Source organism: Dendrobates tinctorius, unplaced genomic scaffold (assembly GCF_039654945.1).
Source record: "Dendrobates tinctorius isolate UK_male_01 unplaced genomic scaffold, ASM3965494v1 ptg000084l, whole genome shotgun sequence".
Classification (NCBI taxonomy): domain Eukaryota; kingdom Metazoa; phylum Chordata; class Amphibia; order Anura; family Dendrobatidae; genus Dendrobates; species Dendrobates tinctorius.
This window is the reverse complement of record NW_027361752.1, coordinates 21584235-21608518: the sequence shown is the minus strand read 5'-3', so window position 1 is coordinate 21608518 and position 24284 is coordinate 21584235. Positions and strand designations below refer to the sequence as shown.

The following is a 24284-nucleotide window of genomic DNA, read 5'->3' as shown; positions in this document are numbered from 1 at the left end:
GGTCCGTTTTTGACCTACGCAGCCAAAACTCGACGCCCTGGGAAGTGAAAACCACAACCTTGGCTAGCAACCCACCCATCGACTCTTTATTGTGAGACACGAGTTCCCCAATCCGCAGTGCCCCAAAAAATGCAAAGGAAAAAGCCAGACGAAACAACGCAACCTCATAACCATCTGTGCATACCGATCCCAGAACCAGTCCCAATTGCTCTAGCATATTAAACGACACAGGCCATCTTAAATCACCCCCCCCCTGAAACGGTGAAAACCTTTCACCGCCTGTCTCTCCAGAAACGTTTTCGTCAAATCCCTGTACCCGTGCAACCAAAAACCGAAAGACAATCCGGCCAACAAACGTGTCACCTTCGCACGAGACCACCTTCGCTTGCGCCCTGCCCAAACCACGACAACAACAGACCCTCTTGCTCAAGCCTAACCCCACTGGTGGGGCCAGCCGTAAGGACCTCTTCCCACATACGCCACACATTTCGGTAGGCCTCCCAGGTTTTTTGTGCCAACGACGATACAATCAGTGACTCCGCGGCTCGTAAGCCACCCTCCACAACTCCTCTGGACAAATCAGACCCTCGAACTCTGCCTCCGGAGCCAAGGAACGAAAACGATCCCACTGCAAGCGAGAGAGAGAGTCAGCTATCTCGTTCTTCACTCCAGGCACATGCGTCGCAGTCACATGCGCATTCAAAGACAAACATGATAGCACCAACTTCTGCAAAACCCTGACAACTGGAGGGGACGATGCAGTAAGACCATTAATCGCGATCACAACCCCCATGTTGTCACAATTAAAACGAACGCGCCGATTCTGAAAATCCTGACCCCACAAATGTACTGCCACCAGAATCGGAAAAAATCTCCAACAACGTGATGTTACGCACCAACCCCGCCGAAACCCACACAGCGGGCCACTGAACGGCGCACCATTGCCCTCCAAAATAGGCACCAAAACCGAATCCACCCGCCGCATCCGTAAACAAATCCAAAGCATCGTTGCAAACCACATCAGCTATTACCAACGAATGACCGTTGTACTCCTCCAAAAAGGACTCCCAGACCACCAAATCAGCCCTGAGCTCCGCCGACAATCTCACAAAATGATGAGGAGCCCGAATCCCCGAAGTAGCGCTAGCCAGCCTACGTGAAAAAACTCGACCCATCGGCATCACCCGACAAGCGAAGTTAAGCTTTCCCAACAGCGACTGAAGATCCCGCAACGATATTTTTCGCAACCGACGTGCACAAACCACCTCAGACCTCAAATCTTCTAGCTTGTCCTCAGGCAACAGAAATTCCCATTCGACAGTATCGATGACGATCCCCAGAAAACACAAACACGTACTGGGGCCCTCAGTTTTTTCGGGCGCCAACAGGACCCCGAACCGATCCGCCACCCACTCGATCGCTTTCAAAATCCTGAGACAACGTGAAGAATCCGCCGGGCCAATGCACAAGAAATCGTCCAAATAATGAACCACCGAATCACAACCAGAAACGTCGCACACGACCCACTCAAGAAAAGAACTAAAAGCCTCGAAATAGGCACAAGACAATGAACAACCCATAGGTAAACACCTATCTACAAAAAACCTGCCTTCCCAAAAACAGCCCAACAACCTCACGCTTTCTGGGTGGACCGGAAGTAAACGAAAAGCGGATTCAACATCAGTCTTAGCCATAAGGGCACCGCGACCACATTTCCGGACCCAACTTGCCGCCTCGTCAAATGAAGAGTATACCACCGAACAAATCTCCGGATCAATACCGTCGTTAACCGACCTCCCACGTGGGTAAGACAAATGCTGAATTAGCCGAAATTTATTGGGCTCCTTCTTCGGAACCACCCCCAACAGGGAAACCACCAAATTCGGAAAAAGAGGGGACACGAAAGGGCCCGCCATGCGATCCAACGAAACTTCTTTCCGGATTTTCTCCGAAACAACTGAAGAATGCTCCAAAGCGTAGCGCAAATTTTTTAAAACAAACGGGATTTCAAACGGAGGACCCGGAATGCGAAAACCCTCCTTAAAACCTGAATACAACAGCCCCACTCTTACCCTATCAGGGTATCTATTTAGATAGGGGACCATCCTTTCCAGATTCACTGGAGTCTCCCCCTTGCGAATTACCCCCACCCGATTTGGACTTCCCTTTCTTGAAACACTTTGATGCCCCGTGTGGAGGCACCATTGCAATTTGAGCAAAGGTGTTTAAATTTACAGTTGGCCCCGAACTTACACTGGCCATCATTAAACTGCCAGCACCCCCCCGCCTTGTGCGTTCCCGACTGCCCTTGACCCCCGCCACTCGTAGAGCCGGAAGTGCCGCTATTCTGGCTGGTGCTTCCAGCCCCCCCATGAAAGGAACTCCCCGACTTATTCTGCGCTATCACACGCATCCACAAACCAATGTCTTTTTGGTCCCAGCGGATAGCCGGACGCACAGCTTTCCTCTGACGAAATTGCTCTTCATACCGCAGCCACGCCTGACCGCCATATACTCTGTAAGCCTCCCCAATAGCATCCAAATAAAACAACGCGGAGCAATTATCGGGGGCCTGTTCCCCAATAACACTCGCCAAAATGGCAAAAGCCTGCTGCCAATTTACAAATGTCTGAGGAATCAAGCGCCACCTCCGCTTTTCCTCCTCTTCCTTTTTGCTATCCTCTTTCTTACTTTTATCCAAATTAAACTTCTCAAGAGGCAATAGCGAAAATATTTCCACATATTCATCCTTCCAAATCCGCTCTTTCACCTCCTTTTTTAAATGGGCCCCCAACGAACCTTCGAAGCACACATACACCTCGCCATGCGCCCGATCATCCAGATGCACACAACACTCCTTTTCTCTGTCGGTTTGCACAGACACGGACACCGGCTCGCCAGCACAAGGGCCCGACGCAGCCGCGCCCTGACCCGCCACCCTATGGCCCAACCCACGCTGCTACCGGTGACGACCCAACAAAACCCTGCTCCAAACGTAAAAGCAAGCTACGCACATCCGCCAGCATATCACATACACCCCCGGCCGTCCCTGAACTGCTCAACCCAGCCTCAAACCCACCGCCCCTGGATTCTGCTAAGGGGCCCCCTACCACCACTGACGAAGACAATAGCGGGTGACAAACAGGGGACATAGACGCATACTCACCGGGCTGCGAGGGGGCTGTGTGCCCTCCACCAGCCAGAAATCCTGGATCCCCTGACGCCTCGTGGACCTCGCGCCTCCCGGCGGCGAACTCACCGCCTTGTTGTTGCGGCCCGAACACCCCCGCAGCCTGAGCCGGGGTAGGAGGCCTGAACCCCCGGACTGAACCGGGCAGCGGTACCCCCACATACGAAGGCTACTGGCCCCCCCCCCGCCGAGAGTCATTCCAGACGTGCCATCGCGAAGCACCTGGTCGCCTAGGGCCCCCCACGGCAACTGGGAGCCCGACAGTGTCCTCCGCCCAAATCTTCTTGCAGCCGGCCCCGACTCAGCCGGGCTGCACTCTGGTCCCGCTGCAGCCCCAGGGCTGTGACACATACTCAGGGGGTCAGAAGCAAGCGCCACTGCTGGGCCAGCACAGCAGCACCTCCTCGCTCCAGCTGGTTCCCCCACGCCGCTGGGGGACGAGACAGGACCCGGTCCTGCCGCCTGGCAGGCCACCACTCTGCCGGCGGCTGAAACGCTGGGAGCTGGGGCAGGCCGCGCGGCACGTCCATAACCGCCGCAGCCCCCCGAAGGAGCTGGTGCTGCCGGATGTCGGGCGCGCAACGGCCCCGCCCCCTTCCTGCCCCGGGGCGAAGGTCCGGACGCCGCCGCAGGGCCTCGCCGCGTATGAGGATTCCTCCCAGGCCGCGCGACGCTGCCTTCCCCATCCATGGGGGCGCGGCCTGGGAGGAATCCTCATACGCGGCGACGCCCGGGGAGCGGTGTCGGGCGATAACCGCTCTGGAGGCCGCGCCCGTCTGGACCTCCGCTCCCTCACCTCGGCCTGCGCTGGAGCCCCCTGAAGCAGGCCAGCCACTTGAGCCTCCAACCATCCAGGAGGCTGCCCCGCCGCTGCCGCCCGCAGTCTGTCAAGGGCCTGATCCACTCCAGACATCCCGGTAAGCTTGTGGGACTGTTCTGGAGCTGGGAAAAACAGGAACAGAGGGCGGGCACCCCCCAGTCCCTGTCTTAAATACCCCCTAGCTCCCCCTCCCTTTAACCTTTCCCTCACTAAACGTCCAACCCCCCGTCATGATGGCATCCGCCCACGCCTCCTCCAGGGGGTCGGGAGGCTCACTCCGGCCATTTCTTTTTAATGAATTCTGCACTTTTTGTGCATATTGATGAGTTTTTTTCCAGAGAAAAAAACGCATTGCGGTAAAAAACGCAGCATGCTCATTAATTTCGCGGAAAAATCCGCATTTCTAACTATTTTCTATGAGACTGGGGACGCTCCGGAAAAAAACGCATAAAAAACGCGCAAAAATCACGCAAAAGACATGCGGGAAAAAAACACGCGTTTTCTGGGAAGGAGTCCGGTTTTCAGTCAGGAATTTTCTGCATATGTGGGTACATAGCCTAAGTGTTCCCTTTATTTTTTTGAGAAGTGTATATTGGCAGTTCTAACGTACAGTATGCATTGTGCTCCATACCCAGCAATAAATAAATAACAAACTATACAAGCAAACAACCTAATAACCTCAATCTGCAAGGGCAGCAAAGTGCTGTTTTGGATAAAAGACATCCTGTATTTGCAACTTATTGCAGATTACATATTTCCTAGTGCCATTGCATAAATCTATCACTATTTTATCTCCTAAAAATGTATCCTCCAAAAATGTTAAAAAAAATACTTGAAGCATCAGGATCACAAAGTCTATAAGCTTCCAGATATTAACTGCTACTGTTGAACTCAGAAAACATAAAGCATGCAAAAAAAAAGAACTTTCTGTCAGTTTTATTATGTCTCCAAAGGTTCCCCTTGAAAGACAAGAGTGACCTTGATATGCTGAGTTGGCACATGCCAGTGAATTAATGGCAGGACGTAGCTGGAGGGAGGCTCGCAGAAACAAAACAGCGCCAAGGGCTGTGTTCTGCTCTGATCATTAACTAGATGAATCAAAGTGATACATCAAATCCACTAATCTGGTGGTGGCCTTTTTTACTTTGTTCAAGACCTCGGCTATGGAGAACTCTGCTGTTTTCAGCGTCTCAGAACAGAGCGTGCTGCAAAATAAGGGTGTGCCGAGATCCTAATCCCAGAACATGCCGCTTATTTTTTTTTATACCCAGTGTCTTGAGATGTTTGCCAAGTATGATAGCTTGCTGACACATCAAAAGCCACTTCTGTCTTTTTAGAGGCAGGCAGGAATAGAGATGGAAGTGACAGTGGTAAAGATAATGAGTGAAGATCAGCCCCTTCTGCATCAGTCTGTGTCATCTATAAGCATTACTGGCACGCAGACACGTTGCCCCTCCAGGTCTGGCTAGGACTGGGCAATCTGACATCTTTACAAATAAAAGAAAAATTTGTCTTAGGTTGTGCATAGAAATCAAAATATTTAAAAGACTATTTCATTAAAGGGAATCGGTCACTAGATTTTTGCCAATTTCTCTGAGAGCAGCATAATGTAGGGAGAGCGACGCTGATTCCAGCGATGTGTCACTTATTGTACTGGGTGTAGCAGTTGTGAAGCTATCAGAGGTTTTAAATGTTGCATGTAGCAGAGCTCAGAAAGCTAATCTCGCCCACACCACAGCTTCCTGTTTACATTTTCTATGGACAGTAAGCTGCTAATCAGTGCTGGGGGCGTGGTCGGACCAGGAGGCATGAGGGCAGGTAGTCCGGTAGTGATAATCTCCTGCTGATAAAATACTCATTGTATTGAAGCAACAGCACGCAGCCTACTAAATGACACATATCTAAAATCATTGTCTCAGCCCCTACTTTATGCTGCCCTCTGATTACTGCTGACACATTCCCTTAAATAAATTACACAATGCATCATCTGCAGCACAGAACTCCACAGTGAAGTGCTGACCACGTTTGCCCAGAGTGTAGTGCCGAGTGGTTGTCACTCCCTTTCTAATATAGGGAGCCTATAACATCGTATATGCAGTCATATATCCATGTAGCTTGTTATACTGCAGGAGGAGCTGGGCATATTGATATATAGGTTTGGAGGAAAATATTAATTTGAAATAATCAATAGTTTGTGCATTTTAAACCTTCTTTCAGCTTAGGAGTCCAGTGGGAGGTCCTATCCAGTGACTCATTGCCTTCCGTCTTTGAATATGTGGAAGATTTCCATCACTAAGTAAAACCACTAGCAGGACTTCTAAGCATAGAAAGAGTCAGGGTTTAAAGGACTTGTACACCTTTGAGCTGATTTTTTTCCTTGATCATTGCTTTCTTAGATGCAAAGTTAGGAAACTTTCTAAAAAGTCTTCATTAAAAGATTTCTACTGTTGTGCTGCTGTGGCGTGTTAATAAGTCTTTTATGTAGTTGAGTGCTTTGTAGGAATGTTACAAATCCATCAGAGTTCCTGCTTGTGGCTCTGATGGTTTTTCAGCTCCAACTTCCCTTCTCTCAGTGATAGACATAGCAGTAGTAAATGTGAGGAGTTGTACACAGAGGCAGGGAAGTAACAATCGCTGTCGTGACTGCAACCAGGCATGTGCGGGTAAGGGGCCTGCCAACGCCAGTACAAACTTCAACCGGATGTGCATCCTCGAACGCACATTCAGCTGAAATGTATTGTGGCGCAGTGGATCCGCCATGCTGCCGCTCAGTCAGAGGCCAGCAGCTGACCTCGGCGTGTACATGACGGGGGGTGCAGGCGCATGGCAGTGACGTCATGCGCTCCCATCACTTGCATACTGAAGTGAGCTGCTGGCTTCAGAAGAGCATAACACGGGGGGGGAATAAAGGGAAGATGAGTAGAATTGTTTATTTTTTCCATGCATTAAAGAACAGTGGTAAAACGGGGGACATATACCAAGATAGGACCAAGATGGGGAACATACTTTGGCATGTAAAAGTTTGTGCACCCCTGGTCAAATTTACTGTTATTGTGAACAGTGAAGCAAGCTGAAGATGAAATTCTCTAAAAAGCCTATAGATACAGATGACACATTTCCTTTGTATTTTAGGCAATATATATATATATATATATATATATATATATATATATATATATATATATATATATATATATATACATATATACATACACATACAGTTGTGCCCAAAAGTATTGACACCCCTACAATTCTGTCAGATAATACTCAGTTTCTTCCTGGAAATGATTGCAAACACAAATTCTTTGGTATTATTTTCTTCATTTAATTTGTCTTAAATGAAAAAACACAAAAAGAATTGTCCTAAAGCCAAATTGGATATAATTCCACACCAAACATAAAAAAGAGGGTGGACAAAAGTATTGGCACTGTTGGAAAAATCATGTGATGCTTCTCTAATTTGTGTAATTAACAGCACCTGTAACTTACCTGTGGCACCTAACAGGTGTTGGCAATAACTAAATCACACTTACAGCCAGTTGACATGGATTAAAGTTGACTCAACCTCTGTCCTGTGTCCTTGTGTGTACCACATTGAGCATGGAGAAAAGAAAGAAGACCAAAGAACTGTCTGAGGACTTGAGAAACCAAATTGTGAGGAAGCATGAGCAATCTCAAGGCTACAAGTCCATCTCCAAAGACCTGAATGTTCCTGTGTCTACCATGCGCAGTGTCATCAAGAAGTTTAAAGCCCATGGCACTGTGGCTAACCTCCCTAGATGTGGACGGAAAAGAAAAATTGACAAGAGATTTTAACGCAAGATTGTGCGGATGTTGGATAAAGAACCTCGACTAACATCCAAACAAGTTCAAGCTGCCCTGCAGTCCGAGGATACAACAGTGTCAACCCGTACGATCCGTCGGTGTCTGAATGAAAAGGGACTGTATGGTAGGAGACCCAGGAAGACCCCACTTCTTATCCTGAGACATAAAAAAGCCAGGCTGGAGTTTGCCAAAACTTACCTGAAAAAGTCTAAAACATTTTGGAAGAATGTTCTCTGGTCAGATGAGACAAAAGTAGAGCTTTTTGGGCAAAGGCATCAACATAGAGTTTACAGGAGAAAAAAGAGGCATTCAAAGAAAAGAACACGGTCCCTACAGTCAAACATGGCGGAGGTTCCCTGATGTTTTGGAGTTGCTTTGCTGCCTCTGGCACTGGACTGCTTGACCGTGTGCATGGCAATATGAAGCCTGAAGACTACCAACAAATTTTGCAGCATAATGCAGGGCCCAGTGTGAGAAAGCTGGGTCTCCCTCAGAGGTCATGGGTCTTCCAACAGGACAATGACCCAAAACACACTTCAAAAAGCACTAGAAAATGGTTTGAGAGAAAGCACTGGAGACTTCTAAGGTGGCCAGCAATGAGTCCAGACCTGAATCCCATAGAACACCTGTGGAGAGATCTAAAAATGGAAGTTTGGAGAAGGCATCCTTCAAATATCAGGGACCTGGAGCAGTTTGCCAAAGAAGAATGGTCTAAAATTCCAGCAGAGCATTGTAAGAAACTCATTGATGGTTACCGGAAGCGGTTGGTCGCAGTTATTTTGGCTAAAGGTTGTGCAACCAAGTATTAGGCTGAAGGTGCCAATACTTTTGTCTGGCCCATTTTTGGAGTTTTGTGTGAAATGATCAATGTTTTGGTTTTTGCTTCATTCTCTTTTGTGTTTTTTCATTTAAGACAAATGAAATGAAGATAATAATACCAAAGAATTTGTGCTTGCAATCATTTTCAGGAAGAAACTGACAGAATTGCAGGGGTGTCAATACTTTTGGACACAACTGTATATATATATATATATCTTTTACATTTTAAAAAATACAAAGGGAAAATGGGTCAATGCAAAATTTTGGATACCCTGCATGGCTAGTACCTAGTATCACCCACTTGTGCAAGTATTACAGCTTGTAAACGCTTTTTGCAGCCAGAAGAGTCTTTCAATTGTTGTGTGAGGGATTTTCATCCATTCTTGGAACATTCTTCCAGTTCTGTGAGACTCCTGGGTCGTTTTGCATGCACTGCTATTTTGGGGTCTAGCCACAGATTTTCAATGATGTTCGGATCAGGGGAATGTGAGGGCCACTGTAAAACCTTCAGCTTGCGCCTTTTGAGGTAGTGGATTGTGGATTTTGATGTGACTAGGATCATTATCCATTTGTAGAAGCCACCCTCTTTTCATCTTCAGCTTTTTTACAGATGGTGTTACGTTTGCATCACAAATTTCTTGAAATTTCATTGAATCCATTCTTCCCCCTACCTGTGAAATGTTCTCTGTGCCATTGGCTGCAACACAACCCCAAAGCATGATTGACCATCCCCATGCTTAATGGTTGGTGAGATGTTCTTTTCGTGAAATTCTGTGCCCATTTTTCTCTACACATACCCTTTGATCATTGTGGTCAAACAGTTCTATTTTAACCTCATTGGTCCACTGGACTTCTTTCCAAAATGCATCAGGCTTGTTTAGATGGCCTTTTGCATACTTCTGACGCTGAGATTTAGGGTGATGACGCAGGAGGTTTTTCTGATGACGCTTCCATGATGCCATATTTGTGCAGGTGTCTCTGAACAGTAGAACAATGTACCACAACTCCAGAATCTGCTAAATTTTTCTGAAGGTCTTTTGCAGTCAAGTGGGGGTTCTGATTTGCCTCTCTAGGAATCCTATTAAATGAATTTGCTTGGTCTTCCAAACCTTATCTTGACCTCCACTGTTCCTGATAACTGCCATTTCTTAATTATGATACATGTCTTATAGCCTTCTCCTACTTTGTGGCCTCGACTGTTTTCATTTTCAAGTGCTAGGCAGCTGCTTAGAAAAACCCACAACTGCTGTTTTTTGGCACAAGGTTAGAGGAGGCTGGGTTTTTATAAAGCTGGGAAATTTGCATAACTTGGCCTTTCCTAACGATGATAGTGAACAAGCCATAACTCTAACAGGCTAGTTAAGGTCTGAAACCTTGGTCAAAGTTATCTGAGCACACAAGTCTCCAAGGGTGCCCAAATGTTTGCCTTGGCCCATTTTCCTTTTTGGAATTTTAACATATAAAAAATGACAATATATATATTTTTAGCCTAATATGCAAAGGAAATGTGTCATCCTTAACCTTAGGTCTTTTAGAAACCATTTCATCTTCAGCTTAACTGTTCGCAATAACAATTTTAACCAGGGGTGCCCACACTTTTACGTGCCACTGTATATACCAGGAAGAGGGACTTATATTATTATTATTTCTCATTTTTATAGCACCATTTATTCCATGTCGCTTTACATGTGAAAAAGGGGCATACAAAGACAAGCACAATAACCATGAGCAATACAAGGCACACACAAGTACAAAAGGAGAGAGGACCCTGCCCACGAGGGCTCACAGTCTACAGGATATACCAGAATGAGCCCAGGATGGGAATAATATATATATATATATATATATATATATATATATATATATATATATATATATATACAGTGGGGAAAAAAAGTATTTAGTCAGTCAGCAATAGTGCAAGTTCCACCACTTAAAAAGAAGAGAGGCGTCTGTAATTTACATAATAGGTAGACCTCAACTATGGGAGACAAACTGAGAAAAAAAAATCCAGAAAATCACATTGTCTGTTTTTTTTTTCATTTTATTTGCATATTATGGTGGAAAATAAGTATTTGGTCAGAAACAAAATTTCATCTCAATACTTTGTGATATATCCTTTGTTGGCAATGACTGAGGTCAAACGTTTTCTGTAAGTCTTCACAAGGTTGCCACACACTGTTGTTGGTATGTTGGCCCATTCCTCCATGCATATCTCCTCTAGAGCAGTGATGTTTTTGGCTTTTCGCTTGGCAACACGGACTTTCAACTCCCTCCAAAGGTTTTCTATAGGGTTGAGATCTGGAGACTGGCTAGGCCACTCCAGGACCTTGAAATGCTTCTTACGAAGCCACTCCTTCGTTGCCCTGGCGGTGTGCTTTGGATCATTGTCATGTTGAAAGACCCAGCCACGTTTCATCTTCAATGCCCTTGCTGATGGAAGGAGGTTTGCACTCAAAATCTCACGATACATGGCCCCATTCATTCTTTCATGTACCCGGATCAGTCGTCCTGGCCCCTTTGCAGAGAAACAGCCCCAAAGCATGATGTTTCCACCACCATGCTTTACAGTAGGTATGGTGTTTGATGGATGCAACTCAGTATTCTTTTTCCTCCAAACACGACAAGTTGTGTTTCTACCAAACAGTTCCAGTTTGGTTTCATCAGACCATAGGACATTCTCCCAAAACTCCTCTGGATCATCCAAATGCTCTCTAGCAAACTTCAGACGGGCCCGGACATGTACAGGCTTAAGCAGTGGGACACGTCTGGCACTGCAGGATCTGAGTCCATGGTGGCGTAGTGTGTTACTTATGGTAGGCCTTGTTACATTGGTCCCAGCTCTCTGCAGTTCATTCACTAGGTCCCCCCGCGTGGTTCTGGGATTTTTGCTCACCGTTCTTGTGATCATTCTGACCCCACGGGGTGGGATTTTGCGTGGAGCACCAGATCGAGGGAGATTATCAGTGGTCTTGTATGTCTTCCATTTTCTAATTATTGCTCCCACAGTTGATTTCTTCACTCCAAGCTGGTTGGCTATTGCAGATTCAGTCTTCCCAGCCTGGTGCAGGGCTACAATTTTGTTTCTGGTGTCCTTTGACAGCTCTTTGGTCTTCACCATAGTGGAGTTTGGAGTCAGACTGTTTGAGGGTGTGCACAGGTGTCTTTTTATACTGATAACAAGTTTAAACAGGTGCCATTACTACAGGTAATGAGTGGAGGAAAGAGGAGACTCTTAAAGAAGAAGTTACAGGTCTGTGAGAGCCAGAAATCTTGATTGCTTGTTTCTGACCAAATACTTATTTTCCACCATAATATGCAAAGAAAATGAAAAAAAAACAGACAATGTGATTTTCTGGATTTTTTTTTCTCAGTTTGTCTCCCATAGTTGAGGTCTACCTATGATGTAAATTACAGACGCCTTTCATCTTTTTAAGTGGTGGAACTTGCACTATTGCTGACTGACTAAATACTTTTTTTCCCCACTGTATATAAAGCTCAAGTGTGTGTATGTGTGTGTGTGTGTGTCCGGGATAGGCATCCGCACCGTCGCAGCTACAGCCACAAAATTTGGCACAGTCGCACGTCTGGACCCCGAGAGCGTCCTAGGCTTTGTTGTGAGGCGAAATTTTCACCCTGCGCGTTCCAATTCACCAAACAATTTTGCCCCTATCTACATAATGGGGGAAAAAGTGTGTGTATCAAGCCCCGCCCCTCATTATGATGTCATAATGGTTGCCATGGTGACGCTGATGTCATCATAGTTGCAAGCCCCGCCGCTCATTATGATGTCATAATGGATGACTATGGGATGGAGGATGTGTGATGGGTATATGGGCACTGGACTATGGGATGGAGGATATGTATGACGGGTATATGGGCACGGGACTATGGGATGGAGGATGTGTGATGGGTATATGGGCACTCGATTATGGGATGGAGGATATGTATGACGGGTATATGGGCATGGGGCTATGGGATGGAGAATATGTATGACGGGTATATGGGCACGGGACTATGGGATGGAGGATGTGTGATGGGTATATGGGCACTGGACTATGGGATGGAGGATATGTATGACGGGTATATGGGCACGGGACTATGGGATGGAGGATGTGTGATGGGTATATGGGCACTCGATTATGGGATGGCGAATATGTATGATGGGTATATGGGCATGGGACTATAGGATGGAGAATATGTATGATGGGTATATGGACACGGGCCTATGGGATGGCGAATATATATGATGGGTAAATGGGCATGGGACTATGGGATGGAGGATGTGTGATGGGTATATGGGCACTCGATTATGGGATGGCGAATATGTATGATGGGTATATGGACACGGGCCTATGGGATGGCGAATATATATGATGGGTATATGGGCAGGGGACTATGGGATGGAGGATGTGTGATGGATATATGGGCACTCGATTATGGGATGGAGGATATGTATGATGGGTATATGGGCATGGGACTATAGGATGGAGAATATGTATGATGGGTATATGGACACGGGCCTATGGGATGGCGAATATATATGATGGGTATATGGGCATGGGACTATGGGATGGAGGATGTGTGATGGGTATATGGGCACTCGATTATGGGATGGCGAATATGTATGATGGGTATATGGACACGAGCCTATGGGATGGCGAATATATATGATGGGTATATGGGCAGGGGACTATGGGATGGAGGATGTGTGATGGGTATATGGGCACTCGACTATGAGATAGAGGATATGTATGATGGGTATATGGGCACGGGCCTATGGGATGGTGGATATGTATGATGGGTATATGGGCACGGGACTATGGGATGGAGGATAATTATAATTTGATAATTTGCTATAACTAATCACAGTTAGTTACAATGCCCGGGTAGCGCTGGGCTCTTCAGCTAATATATATATATATATATATATATATACCAGGATGGACTCAGTATAGGGAACATATATATATATACCAGGATACGCCCAGGATGGGGAACATCCATACTAGTGTAGAGGTCATATATACCAGGAGGGGAACATATATACCAGGATGGAGGACATATATATGTGGGCCAGGATGGGGGAACATTACTACATAATGGGGGAGGGGTGGAAACTTGTATGGCCTTATATGATTTAGAACGCTACAATTGCCCATACATCTGACCAACATGTGGGGAAGGGGGCAGGCTAGGTCCAAATTTTACACCGGGGGCCCATTGGATTCTGGTTACACCACTACCCAGATGTCTACAGTGTGCAGAGGGAAGATATGTAAAGTCTCAGGGAGGGGGGTGAAAACAGGCGATAGAAAAAAAAAAAAAAGAGGAAAGCACATGATGAGCAAATTGCAAAAGAAGCAGAATAGAAGCTTTGATAAAATATAAGCTATTGGAAATTGCAGCATCCTTTACATGCACAGATATCATGTCCAGCCTATATTGCTGGGAGAGACACTCCCACAAGAAAAGCATCTGAAATTTAGATAAGGCTGCAAACTATTTATCAGGGGATCTGAAATGAGAGAAGGAATGAACAAAGCAGACTGAAACTTTGCTATTTTAATTTAAATTTAGCAAAAGGTAACCACTCATATATATATACCTTTACTTAATGGATAGACAGTGGTGTTTTATAGCACTGTGTGTCTTTAGGTTTACAATAGGTCAGGGCTTTCTTAGAATTTGAGAGGGGATTATTATATTGTCAGACTCTTAGGAATTACTTGCATTTTCATGCCCCATTGGGGATAATTTAGGACCTGCATTAAGGAACATTAGCATAGTAGAACATCTACTCAAATACATGCAAATGTGATCCCTTCCACGAGGGCTGGAAGTTGGCTCTCTAGTGCAGAGTTCCCCAACTCCAGTCCTCAAGGCCCACCAACAGATCATGTTTTCAGGATTTCCTTTGTATTGCACAGGTGAAGCAATTATCACCTGAGCAATACTAAGGAAATCCTGAAAACATGATCTGTTGGTGGGCCTTGAGGACTGGAGTTGGGGAACCCTGCTCTAGTGCCACCTATAGGAGGCAGCCATTCTATAAGTCAATGATAAGCCTTAGAACATTCTGCCCAACCAGAGTCTTCTTAAAAAAAAAATAAAAATAAGATCTTTATCTGCAAACGGCTGTTTTAGGGTTGTTGCTCCTTATCGGTGCAGATAAGGACACTGGTTGTCTATTACAGGAAGTGTATAGTATGAAGTATCTCCTTGAGGAGTGAGCCTTAGGGCCCCATCACACATAGCAATCTCGCTAGCGAGATCGCTGCTGAGTCACAACTTTTGTGACACAACAGCGATCTCACCAGCGAGATCGCTGTGTGTGACAGCGATCAGCGACCGGCCCCCCTGCCGGTATCGCTGATCGCTCTTGGAAAGCCCTGGACATTTCTTTGATCGCTGGTCAGCACGCATCGCTGCGTGTGACAGGCGGGAGACCAGCGATCAGCTGGTAACTAATGTACACATTGGATATCTAAGGGACGTGCATCCCTTAGAAACCCGATGTGTACCTTAGTTACCAGCTCCCTGCATCAGAGCGCTGGTAACTAAAGAGCACAGCGACGCCGCGCACTCTTCGTCGCTGGTGCTGATTGCTGGGGAAGCTGTTTGACAGCTCACCAGCGATCATGTAGTGACTCACCAGCGATCCTGACAAGGTGCTATCGTTGTCGGGATCGCTGGTGAGTCGCTATGTGTGACGAGGCCTTAATAGACCAAGCAGTGCTCCCCGATAGAAAGGTATGCACATTAGCCTACTTCCAGGAGAAAGAAATCTGGCTGTCTAGTGCTGTGTGCATTAAGAAGGGCATGTATAATACTGCCAAAGTGGCTGACATCCACGATCCATCATTAAAGGAACAAGGGGCAGATGTATTAACATATTTTGTGAATTGATTCTGGCCACATTTATTATGTTTTGAAAAAAAAAAAATGTATCACATTGGTCTTCCTTTATAAAATATTATTATATCATAGGTTTTCAAAGGTCTAAACTAACAAATTGAACTTTCACCATCTCTGGGTCCATCGCTGTCTCTCTACCGTTGGTCCAGTCTGTTGATTGACTGCAGTGGTGAGGTCACATCTACAGCACTTACAACCGCTGCAGCCGATCAACAAAGATAAGAGCAGTGGTGAGAAAGCAGTGCTGGACCCAGGGACGGTCACTAACATCTGTTTATTACTGCAGTAAAGATAATGAGTGAAGATTCTTACTTCTTCACCGCTGCTTCATTCTGTTGATTGACTGCAGTGGTGAGGTCACATCTTCATCGGTCATAACCGCAACCTTATGGTGCAATCAAATTTTACAACTGAAAACCACTTTAATGTTATGTGCAATTTTTAAGGGGGCAAAATACTTAACAAGAGGTGTCCTAAAGAAGGAGAAAGAGTCCAAAATGAATCGCCTATGCTTTTGGGTTCAGTCTACAGATCATATGAGTTGATGGAAGCCTGTAATAGTCCGCAGGGCTGCCACTAGAGTACTTCAGAGTAAATACATGATGATATACTGTAGGATGGATATTTTATAAGAATCAACATGTTTTCGGGTTGTACCAACCAGAGACGCGGTAATAAAATATGGATATTTCATTCAAATCACGCGTTTCGAGGTCGATATGACCCCCAAACCGCGTTGACTCTAGTAAAGTATCAGTCTCTTATCATCACGTCTTTACACTGAAGTACTTTTCCATCAACTCCTAAGGCCAGGTTCACATTGCGTTAATGCAGTCCACTCAACGCATGCGTTAAACAGACTGCGTTAACGCTACTCTCATATTCTGATTGCGTTAGCGATCATGCTAGCGCAGCGTCTCCATCTGCGCTAGCTGTGACGGACCCTCAAATGCTGCAGACCGCGTCCGAGGGTCAGTCACAGCATCACGGCACATCGCTAACGCATAGAGATTTTGACATGTGTTAGCGATGCGCCACGTTATGGCAGCCTATGGCAGCCTTAACGGATGTGTTACATCACTTTAATGCCACAGTGTAACGCAATCCGTTTAACGGACTGCCATAACATTATGTGAACCCGGCCTAACATCTCTACACTGCATATTGAGGGCGAGGCACTCCAGATCAGAATGAGCAGCAGCTACTGCTATCATGTAGGCAATCCTATGTGTTCTGTCGTTAACTCAAAACATCCAGGTGAGCAAAACTGACATGGGGCATTCCTACCCCCTTTACAGGCATCTGTGTGTACCATTACAGTGGTGCCCTAAGAGCGCTTGTCTCCTTTTAGATTTGGGATTAATCTATCTACATTTTACCCAATTTTCACAAATCTGCCCCAATGATTTTGCCTCTTTAACCTCTATTATGGCATTTACAGCTATAGTTATGACCTATGTTGTGAACACTCTTAACCTGACTTCTGAGTTTGCGCTCCCTCTGGTGGTGGCTGCGGGTAGTGGAGCTGGTCGGGTTGACAGAAGTCCATCACCTGAAGATGATGAATGGAAGTCAGGTGTTACAGACTGAGAAGATTTAAGTGAGCAAGCTTCCCTCAGTTGCTGCTGGTGATTTGTTTTTCTTCCTGTGCATCTTGAAGTCTGCTTGTCCCCTGCTTGGGTCCTGCAATGTTCAGATAAGTTATTTGTTTGCTGGAATCTTTTGCATTTCATCCAGTTTTGCCTTTCTCTGCTTTCTCCTTTGCTGTGTTGGTTCAGCGTTGTTCCCTGCTGGGACAGGTGCTGGAGCCCGCTCCATATGCCACAGCTTATGTCAGTCTGTTCAGTATTGCAAATCCCCTGTTATAGCAGTGTCTTTGGTTTTGCTTCCGGTTCACACCAGAATGCTGATCTAGTGGGGGAGAGGTCGTGTGGCCTCAGTATTTTTGCATATCAGACGTGCTGGATTTTTTAGGGTTTTTGCATGCTTGCAGACAGTATCTTGTCCTGTGCTAGCTAGACAGTTTGGGCCCCATCATTTGCTTACTCTATTTTCTGCCTGTGTTTGTGCCTCACCTTGTCTCACTGGTAAAATATGTTTGCGGGCTATCTATTCCTCTGAGGTTCTGCTCCGGGGCAGTTTAGCTTTCCCCTTTCTTGCTTTAGGCTTAGTTAACTCTTTGGCTGTGCCGAGGCGTCTAGGGAATCGTAGGTACGTCCCACGGCTAATTCTAGTTGTGTTGTTAGGTTTAGGAGTCTGCAATCCGCTAATTTGCCAACCTTTCTGGTGGCCTAGCTTATTTCCCGTTTATCCTCCTCGGTGACCTAATCATATCAGACCTAGCTTTGTTGTGTAGTGCTTTGCAGAACACATGGTCCTGCTCCCAAATTTTGAAAACCATGGGAAAAAAGCAATAACTTCTAATGTCCCTTGCGCCATGTTTACTTCTTTGTTGTTTCTAAGGAACATATTGTCTTAAGTCTTCCACAATCCAAACATACAGTCTAAATGAAAATGTATGAGGGAAGGGTCCGAAAATGTTATTGCGGACTAGTCTATTTTTACCGGACTGAAGTTATAGGTTGCGGTGGTTGGATAAACAAAAACTTTCACATATACTTAGTTCCGTCAATCCTTAGTAACAGTCTTAAAACTGCCACAAAATATAATTTTGCAGTCTATGGACAAAGGCGGGGTGTTCTGTCGGATTCACCCAATCGTTTACTGGGGCCCTTGGAAATGGAGAGCAGCAGTGGTTGGGCCCCATCACTTTTATAACCCTGTGGAAACATTTTGTACAGGACTTCCTTCTCGGAATTGTATCATTGGCAAAATAGGGATGATGAATTGGCCCGAAAGTTATGAAAAGAGCCAACAACATGGATGTCATGGGTTTACCGCATCAGAGAGAAGCCAGAAGACCACAGCGTCTGATTTCTCTTACTTCTGCACTGATTAGAAGCACTGCACCTTCGTATTAAATAGTGTAAGTTTCTTTTAGCAGTGCAGGGATTAATCTGCTCAGTTGAGACCTCTTGGAAGCTTTCCGACATTAAAGCTCAGCTGGGCACTGCTAGCCACTCTCATCTATATAATCTGGGACCTAGCTAACATACATCATCAGAGCTAGCTTATGCTGCATGGCTGGAGGTTGTTGGTGGTTATTATTGGAGAAAGAGTTAGGTGAATTTATCTGTGACTGTTGCTAGGTTTTGAGTGTGTGATAATTCCCTTTGTTCTCCTACTTTGGTTTAACCCCAACCCCATTCTCCACTCCCTGGTGCATTCCTCTGTTGTAAGTGTGAGCATATTTATATGTTTGGTATTTTTCATTAGCCCTGTTCGTATTACCTTGTTAGTCTGATTTGTGTATTACGGTACACTACTAATCCCTTGGTGGGGGAAGGGTACAGACTGAGCGCAGATTCAAGAACTAAGGCAAGGTACGTGGCCCCGGCATCTTCACCATCAGAAGTAATCCAGGGAACAGTGCGAGCTAGGGCAACCCTAGCATTAGGGACACGGAAAGAGCCCCTGGTCCTGGAACTCCCGAAATCAGAGTCACAACAATAGGCTAAGGAGCAATAACCAGATTACTGAAGTCACATAGGCTTGTACATGAGACCATTATGGTGCACGAGTTCCATAGAGTTTAAGCAAAAGCTATTTGGGATCCTGATGAAGCAGAGGACAGTAGGTGGTGGGACTAAATATACAAAAAAAAAAAAGAATAATCCACAGGCAGAGACATATGGGTCATAAGGAAAAAAAAAAAAAACCATTTACTTTGCCGTGGAGCAGGGAAATAAGGTGCCGTGTTCTTGTGATCTGTGTGCATTCCAGGGATCAGATTGAGGATTTCGTGCCTATCTACAGCAGGAGCCATACGTGCCTCAGGCTGGGATAATACTGTAAAAAGAAAGGAAAAATGGCGCAGAGCCATGGACCAACAACATGTAGGAACCTCCTACTGACCCTCTAAGGACAATTTTCAATGAGTGGGACTCTGCCTTTTGTGCACATTATAGCAATATTATTATGAACTCTTATTAGGACACTGTATGGTATGTAATTTAGCTATCCTCCATGGAACACCTCCTGTAAATATGTCTTCGTGCATTGCTACATCTCTTTAATGAGAGTCCATATCGCCCCCTGGGTATTGCACGGTGGTGTTGTTTAGGGGCTGTATGGCATTGTTCTTTGGACAATGTATGATGTTAAAATTAAAGGATTGGTACATTAATGCACGCCAAGAGGAAGCTTCTAGGAGTAGACAGGTTGGTCCAAACCCTCCAAATCAAAGCCATAGGTTGAGTTCTTTAAAAGAACGAAGTACCTTACATTAGTGAGCAAGGAGTAGTAATTCCGGGTTGTCAGAACTCATGAGGGTGAGGGTGGGAATGCGACTGAGAGGCACATTATTTTCTCACATGCAATATAGCTCACTTCTCTTTAGTTGACCTTCTTCCTAAGTTGATATGACACACTTTTTACTTTCAGATGGATGTCAAGCACACAATTCTGTTTATTAGGTTATTTTAGTGTCACAAGGATTCCTCAGGGTCTGGTTTCTCTATCAGATGTCCCTCTTGAAGGTCTTGAGGAAATTCCATTCGGTTTCTCAATTCCTCCTAAACCAAAGACCCTGACTGAAGCTCTTAGTGGACACTGCGGTGGCAGCCCAGATGGTAGCTGGGAGCAGGATGGGCTACTGTTAAGAAAGGCCACCTGTCCAAGACCTTTCTGTGGCTTGGTGGATGGAATATTTCTTGGGGGCCATTTGCTTTTTGTAGAGGGCTTGTGATTGTGCATTTTTTTTGTGTGGTATTCTATTTTTTTTTTTTGCACTTGGGTGAAGCAGGGTGTTGTTCTCCAGCTTTGAAAATATATGGCCTAAAAACAAGTGTTCAACGAATTGTTGCCATTCGGGATTGTTTAACCTGCAGCTTGTTTTCTTATTTTTTATTTGTGCATTAAAAAAGAGATTGGGAAGTTTTCGTAATGTTTTGACTAGCTGTTCTGTACCTTAGTCTAGGATGTGCCTCTATAGTTTTGGTTCATTAGGGCAGATGTAATTTTCACGCTCAAAGCTCCAACGTCAAAGTCACTGAGATGTTCAGTAATACCCGATACCCATACTACTTCCATTGTTTGTGTATGGAGACCGCAAAACTGGGTGCTTGACTTCATATACCCATTTCCAATACTTTGGATATATATTGGTTCTGCAAGTGTTCTAAGAGCATAAACATGTTATTTTGAGAGAATTATGTGCATCGAAGTACGGAGTCACTGCATATCTCTTAAAACATTTATGCGATAACGTTCGGAAAATCAAGAAGATCTCAAAAGGAAGTGCACACATGACTGACTCACCCTGGCCCCTGGCACATATATTGTCAGTTTTTAGAAGTCTGGTTTTCTGCAAAATATTAAAGCCATAAATGTCATTACAGTTTCAGATTGGCTATAAAAGGCTGACATTTTCCATGTTATTTCACTACTGTGCTAACCCACTCATAGCAATGGTCCATTAGTTGGAACATGGTTTGTTTTTTTTTTACTATTCCAGCAGATAATCATCAAGAGGGATTTTTTTAACAACTTTAAAAGGGGAAATCCAACTTAAGTATGTTTGCACATGATGCCTTTTTCAGGCGGACTACGCCGTAGAGACCGCCTGACAAACCTCAAAAAATGCTGAGAAGAATGAACGTATGCATTTCTATATAGAAACAACTTGCTCAGTCATTTGAGCATCCTGTAACCATTTCAGGTTTCTAAAAATGACAAGCAGTTATAAGAAGTGACATGTCCATTCTTCTGGTGCTTTCTGCTCGGAAGACGCTCTGTACTCTACAATACAAGTCAATGGAAAGGTTTCAAAGATACTCAGAAGATGAGCGGACGTGCCTTGGAGTAGACTGCCATTGTTCTTCTTAAAAACAATGTTAGCGATTTCTTCATTATTCAATGGAGTAAAAAAAAACACCAAAAAAACACCAGAAAGCATCAGTAAAAAAAACTTCATAAAAACCATGGGAGAATCCTCCAAAAAAAAAAACGCTGTTGGCCAGGACCATCAGAAAAAGGCTCAGGAAACGACCAAAAAAGTTTAAAAGACGTCGTGTGCACAAGTTATCTCCTAGACACTCGTGTTCATAGGAAGAATAGGGCTCCGGACACAGGTGTGAACAGTCCCTACTGATTATATACCATATATATATATATATATATGGAATCTTTATATAGCGCCAGCATATTCCGCAGCGCTTTACAGTTTAACAGTTCAAAACACAAGTCATAAGTAATAACGTTAACAATACAATAATTAAAGCAAAATAAGACGGCCCTGCTCGTGAGAGCTTACAATCTACAATGAGGTGGGGGAGAGACAGAGTACAGGTGTGTATTTACAATGATGGTCCAACCATCTTAAGGGAGTGGGGGATGGAATATATATATATGTGTATATATATATATTATAGTACCGCAACTGGGATAAATGAGCAAGTGACAAGTTATCACCGATTTACTGGATAGATGATAACTGTTAGATCGGTGTGGGAATCGCCCCAGAGATGTCCACCCATCATCAGAATGTGGTACCTCTATTTCCTCTTCTCCCTCTGCCTCAAGCCCACAGCCAGGAAGTGTTGCAAGATTCACAATGGTGCGCATGCGCCGGGCCGCTCTAGTCTGAGGCCAGAGATAAAAGGGGACACAAGCCCTTCTTTATGGTGATTGGTGGGACCCACAATTATCTAACAGTTACAATCTATCGCTGTTCCTCCTTCTGCAGTATGGATTAAGTGGGGTGACATGGTCGCACATGCGCACTACCGCTCCATTCATATACTATGGGAATGATGGACATAGAAGAGGACAGCTGTGCTGGGCCCCTTAATTTTAATTGTGCCCTTGACAGCTGTATAGCCTATACTACTCAAATGGCAAGACTGTGCACATGGGCACATATTGCCCAGTTCATTGTTGCACTTGTGCCCTATTTGACTATTTCTTTTGCTTATGTTCACCAATGTGGGCACTGATTTTGTTTTCCAGATGTTTGAAGCTGATTCATCCATTGCGACTTTTGAAAAAGCCGCTATATTTTTGCGAAAATGTATTCTAGTTATCCCCTGGAGTGTCTATATGTAGTGCTGAAAATTTTTCCTGCAAATGTGGCCTTTTTTTCCCCTATAGTTAGGCACAAAAAAACATATAAAAAAAATAGAACATGTTCTATTTTTCTTTTTTTTGCAAAATCCATTAACCACGTTTTGAAGAATTTGGTGCAAAAATGTCAAACAAGACAAAAGTGACTTAAAAAAAAAATGCAAATGATCAATCAAGCCCACTGCGTATCCATGCATGCCTCATCTTCTAAGCACAAAGGTGTAGTAGGAATGTCATATTCACCCATATGGAGGCATCCACACCGTGGTGCGCCAGTATTGTACTCGTATGCCGCCATATAGGCTCTGTGTAAACAGTTCTGGCCGGTTGGGCTGATGAAGGTCCGCAGTCAGGCATGATTATCTCCTTATGTCATTATCAGAATTTTTTAATTTCCCGTCCTCTCTGTTTGCAGCGCACCAGCAGCTTTGGGACCTTTGATCGTTTTAAGAAACCCTCGATTTCCAAGCCAGAAGATTTAAATGAGGTCTGTGTACATCCCCGCTCCTCGCTGCATCGCTCTGTGCTGCTGTCTTAATAATGAGTCATCTGATCTCAGGATGATTTTTGGAAATGATAACGTGCCGTGTTATTTCATCTATTTGTGGCAATGTCTAGTTAGCGGGGTTTATGCAGTGTATGAAAGGAAAGGGAGATGAAAGGGCTTCTGCTCCGCTAAAAGATCAGTGGGGAGCTTCTGTGCTCTGTTTTTTTCACTCCTCTGACCTTGAGGCTCCTCTTGAGAATTTTTGTCTCCTGAACACAATAATGACTGCAAAAAAACATGTAGGGATGCGACAAATAGACACAAAATACTCCGCGCTAAATGTTTTCTAATGAGGCAAACAGGCAGGTGGAAAAAGACATTATGTTCACTGATGATGCCCCACCTTTGTCAACACATAGTAAAGGGTATGTACATTTTTGCAACCATCATTTTATTCCTGAGGCCTCTAAATGAAAAGTAAAGCTGTTAGGCTAGTTTCACACTAGCGTTCTTGGGCGCAGCGCAGGGTCGCCGCTAAGCCCCTCCCCCTCCGGTCAGTTCCTCCTCTGATCGCATGAGGCTGCATGGGATCAGCATATCCTATATTTAGCGTTGGATACGCTGATTGTGCGCTGGTGTGATTTTGCTGGCACTGCGCTCAGAGCACAAAAATGCAACAGCGCGTTTTGGTGTGCTGGACACAGCGGCAGCAAAATCACACCAGCGCACGATCAGCGTATCCAATGCTAAACATAGGATATGCTGATCCCATGCAGCCTCATGCGATCAGAGGAGGAACTGACCGGAGGGGGCGCGGCCGGGGGTGGGGCTTAGCGGCGGCCCTGCGCTGCGCCCAAGAACGCTAGTGTGAAACTAGCCTTAGTCATACAGTCTTATAGAGGACTTGTCGCCAGGGTTCAAAAGTGCCCAGTTTTTGTTCTTATTACGTTCCCACTGCTCACCTGAGTTCTTCTAAAATCCAGAAATATAAACCTTTTTATTGCTAATTTTTTAATTTTTATTGTCTTTACAATGGGGCGTGG

The 24284-nt window shown here is 45.0% G+C and overlaps 1 protein-coding gene and 1 long non-coding RNA gene across 4 annotated transcripts in view; one reads left to right on the top strand and one right to left on the bottom strand.

The window, feature by feature from the left end:
* The window catches only part of LOC141097361 (uncharacterized), a 170789-nt gene that overhangs the window by 109084 nt on the left and 37421 nt on the right, over positions 1–24284 (bottom strand). The gene's annotated exons all lie outside the window — the stretch shown is intronic.
* The window catches only part of SAMSN1 (SAM domain, SH3 domain and nuclear localization signals 1), a 163987-nt gene that overhangs the window by 106163 nt on the left and 33540 nt on the right, over positions 1–24284 (top strand). For both annotated transcript variants that reach the window (XM_073584472.1, XM_073584473.1), the window contains one exon: positions 23170–23241. In XM_073584472.1, coding sequence (XP_073440573.1) covers positions 23170–23241 — 72 coding nt within the window. The remainder of the gene's footprint in view (positions 1–23169; positions 23242–24284) is intronic.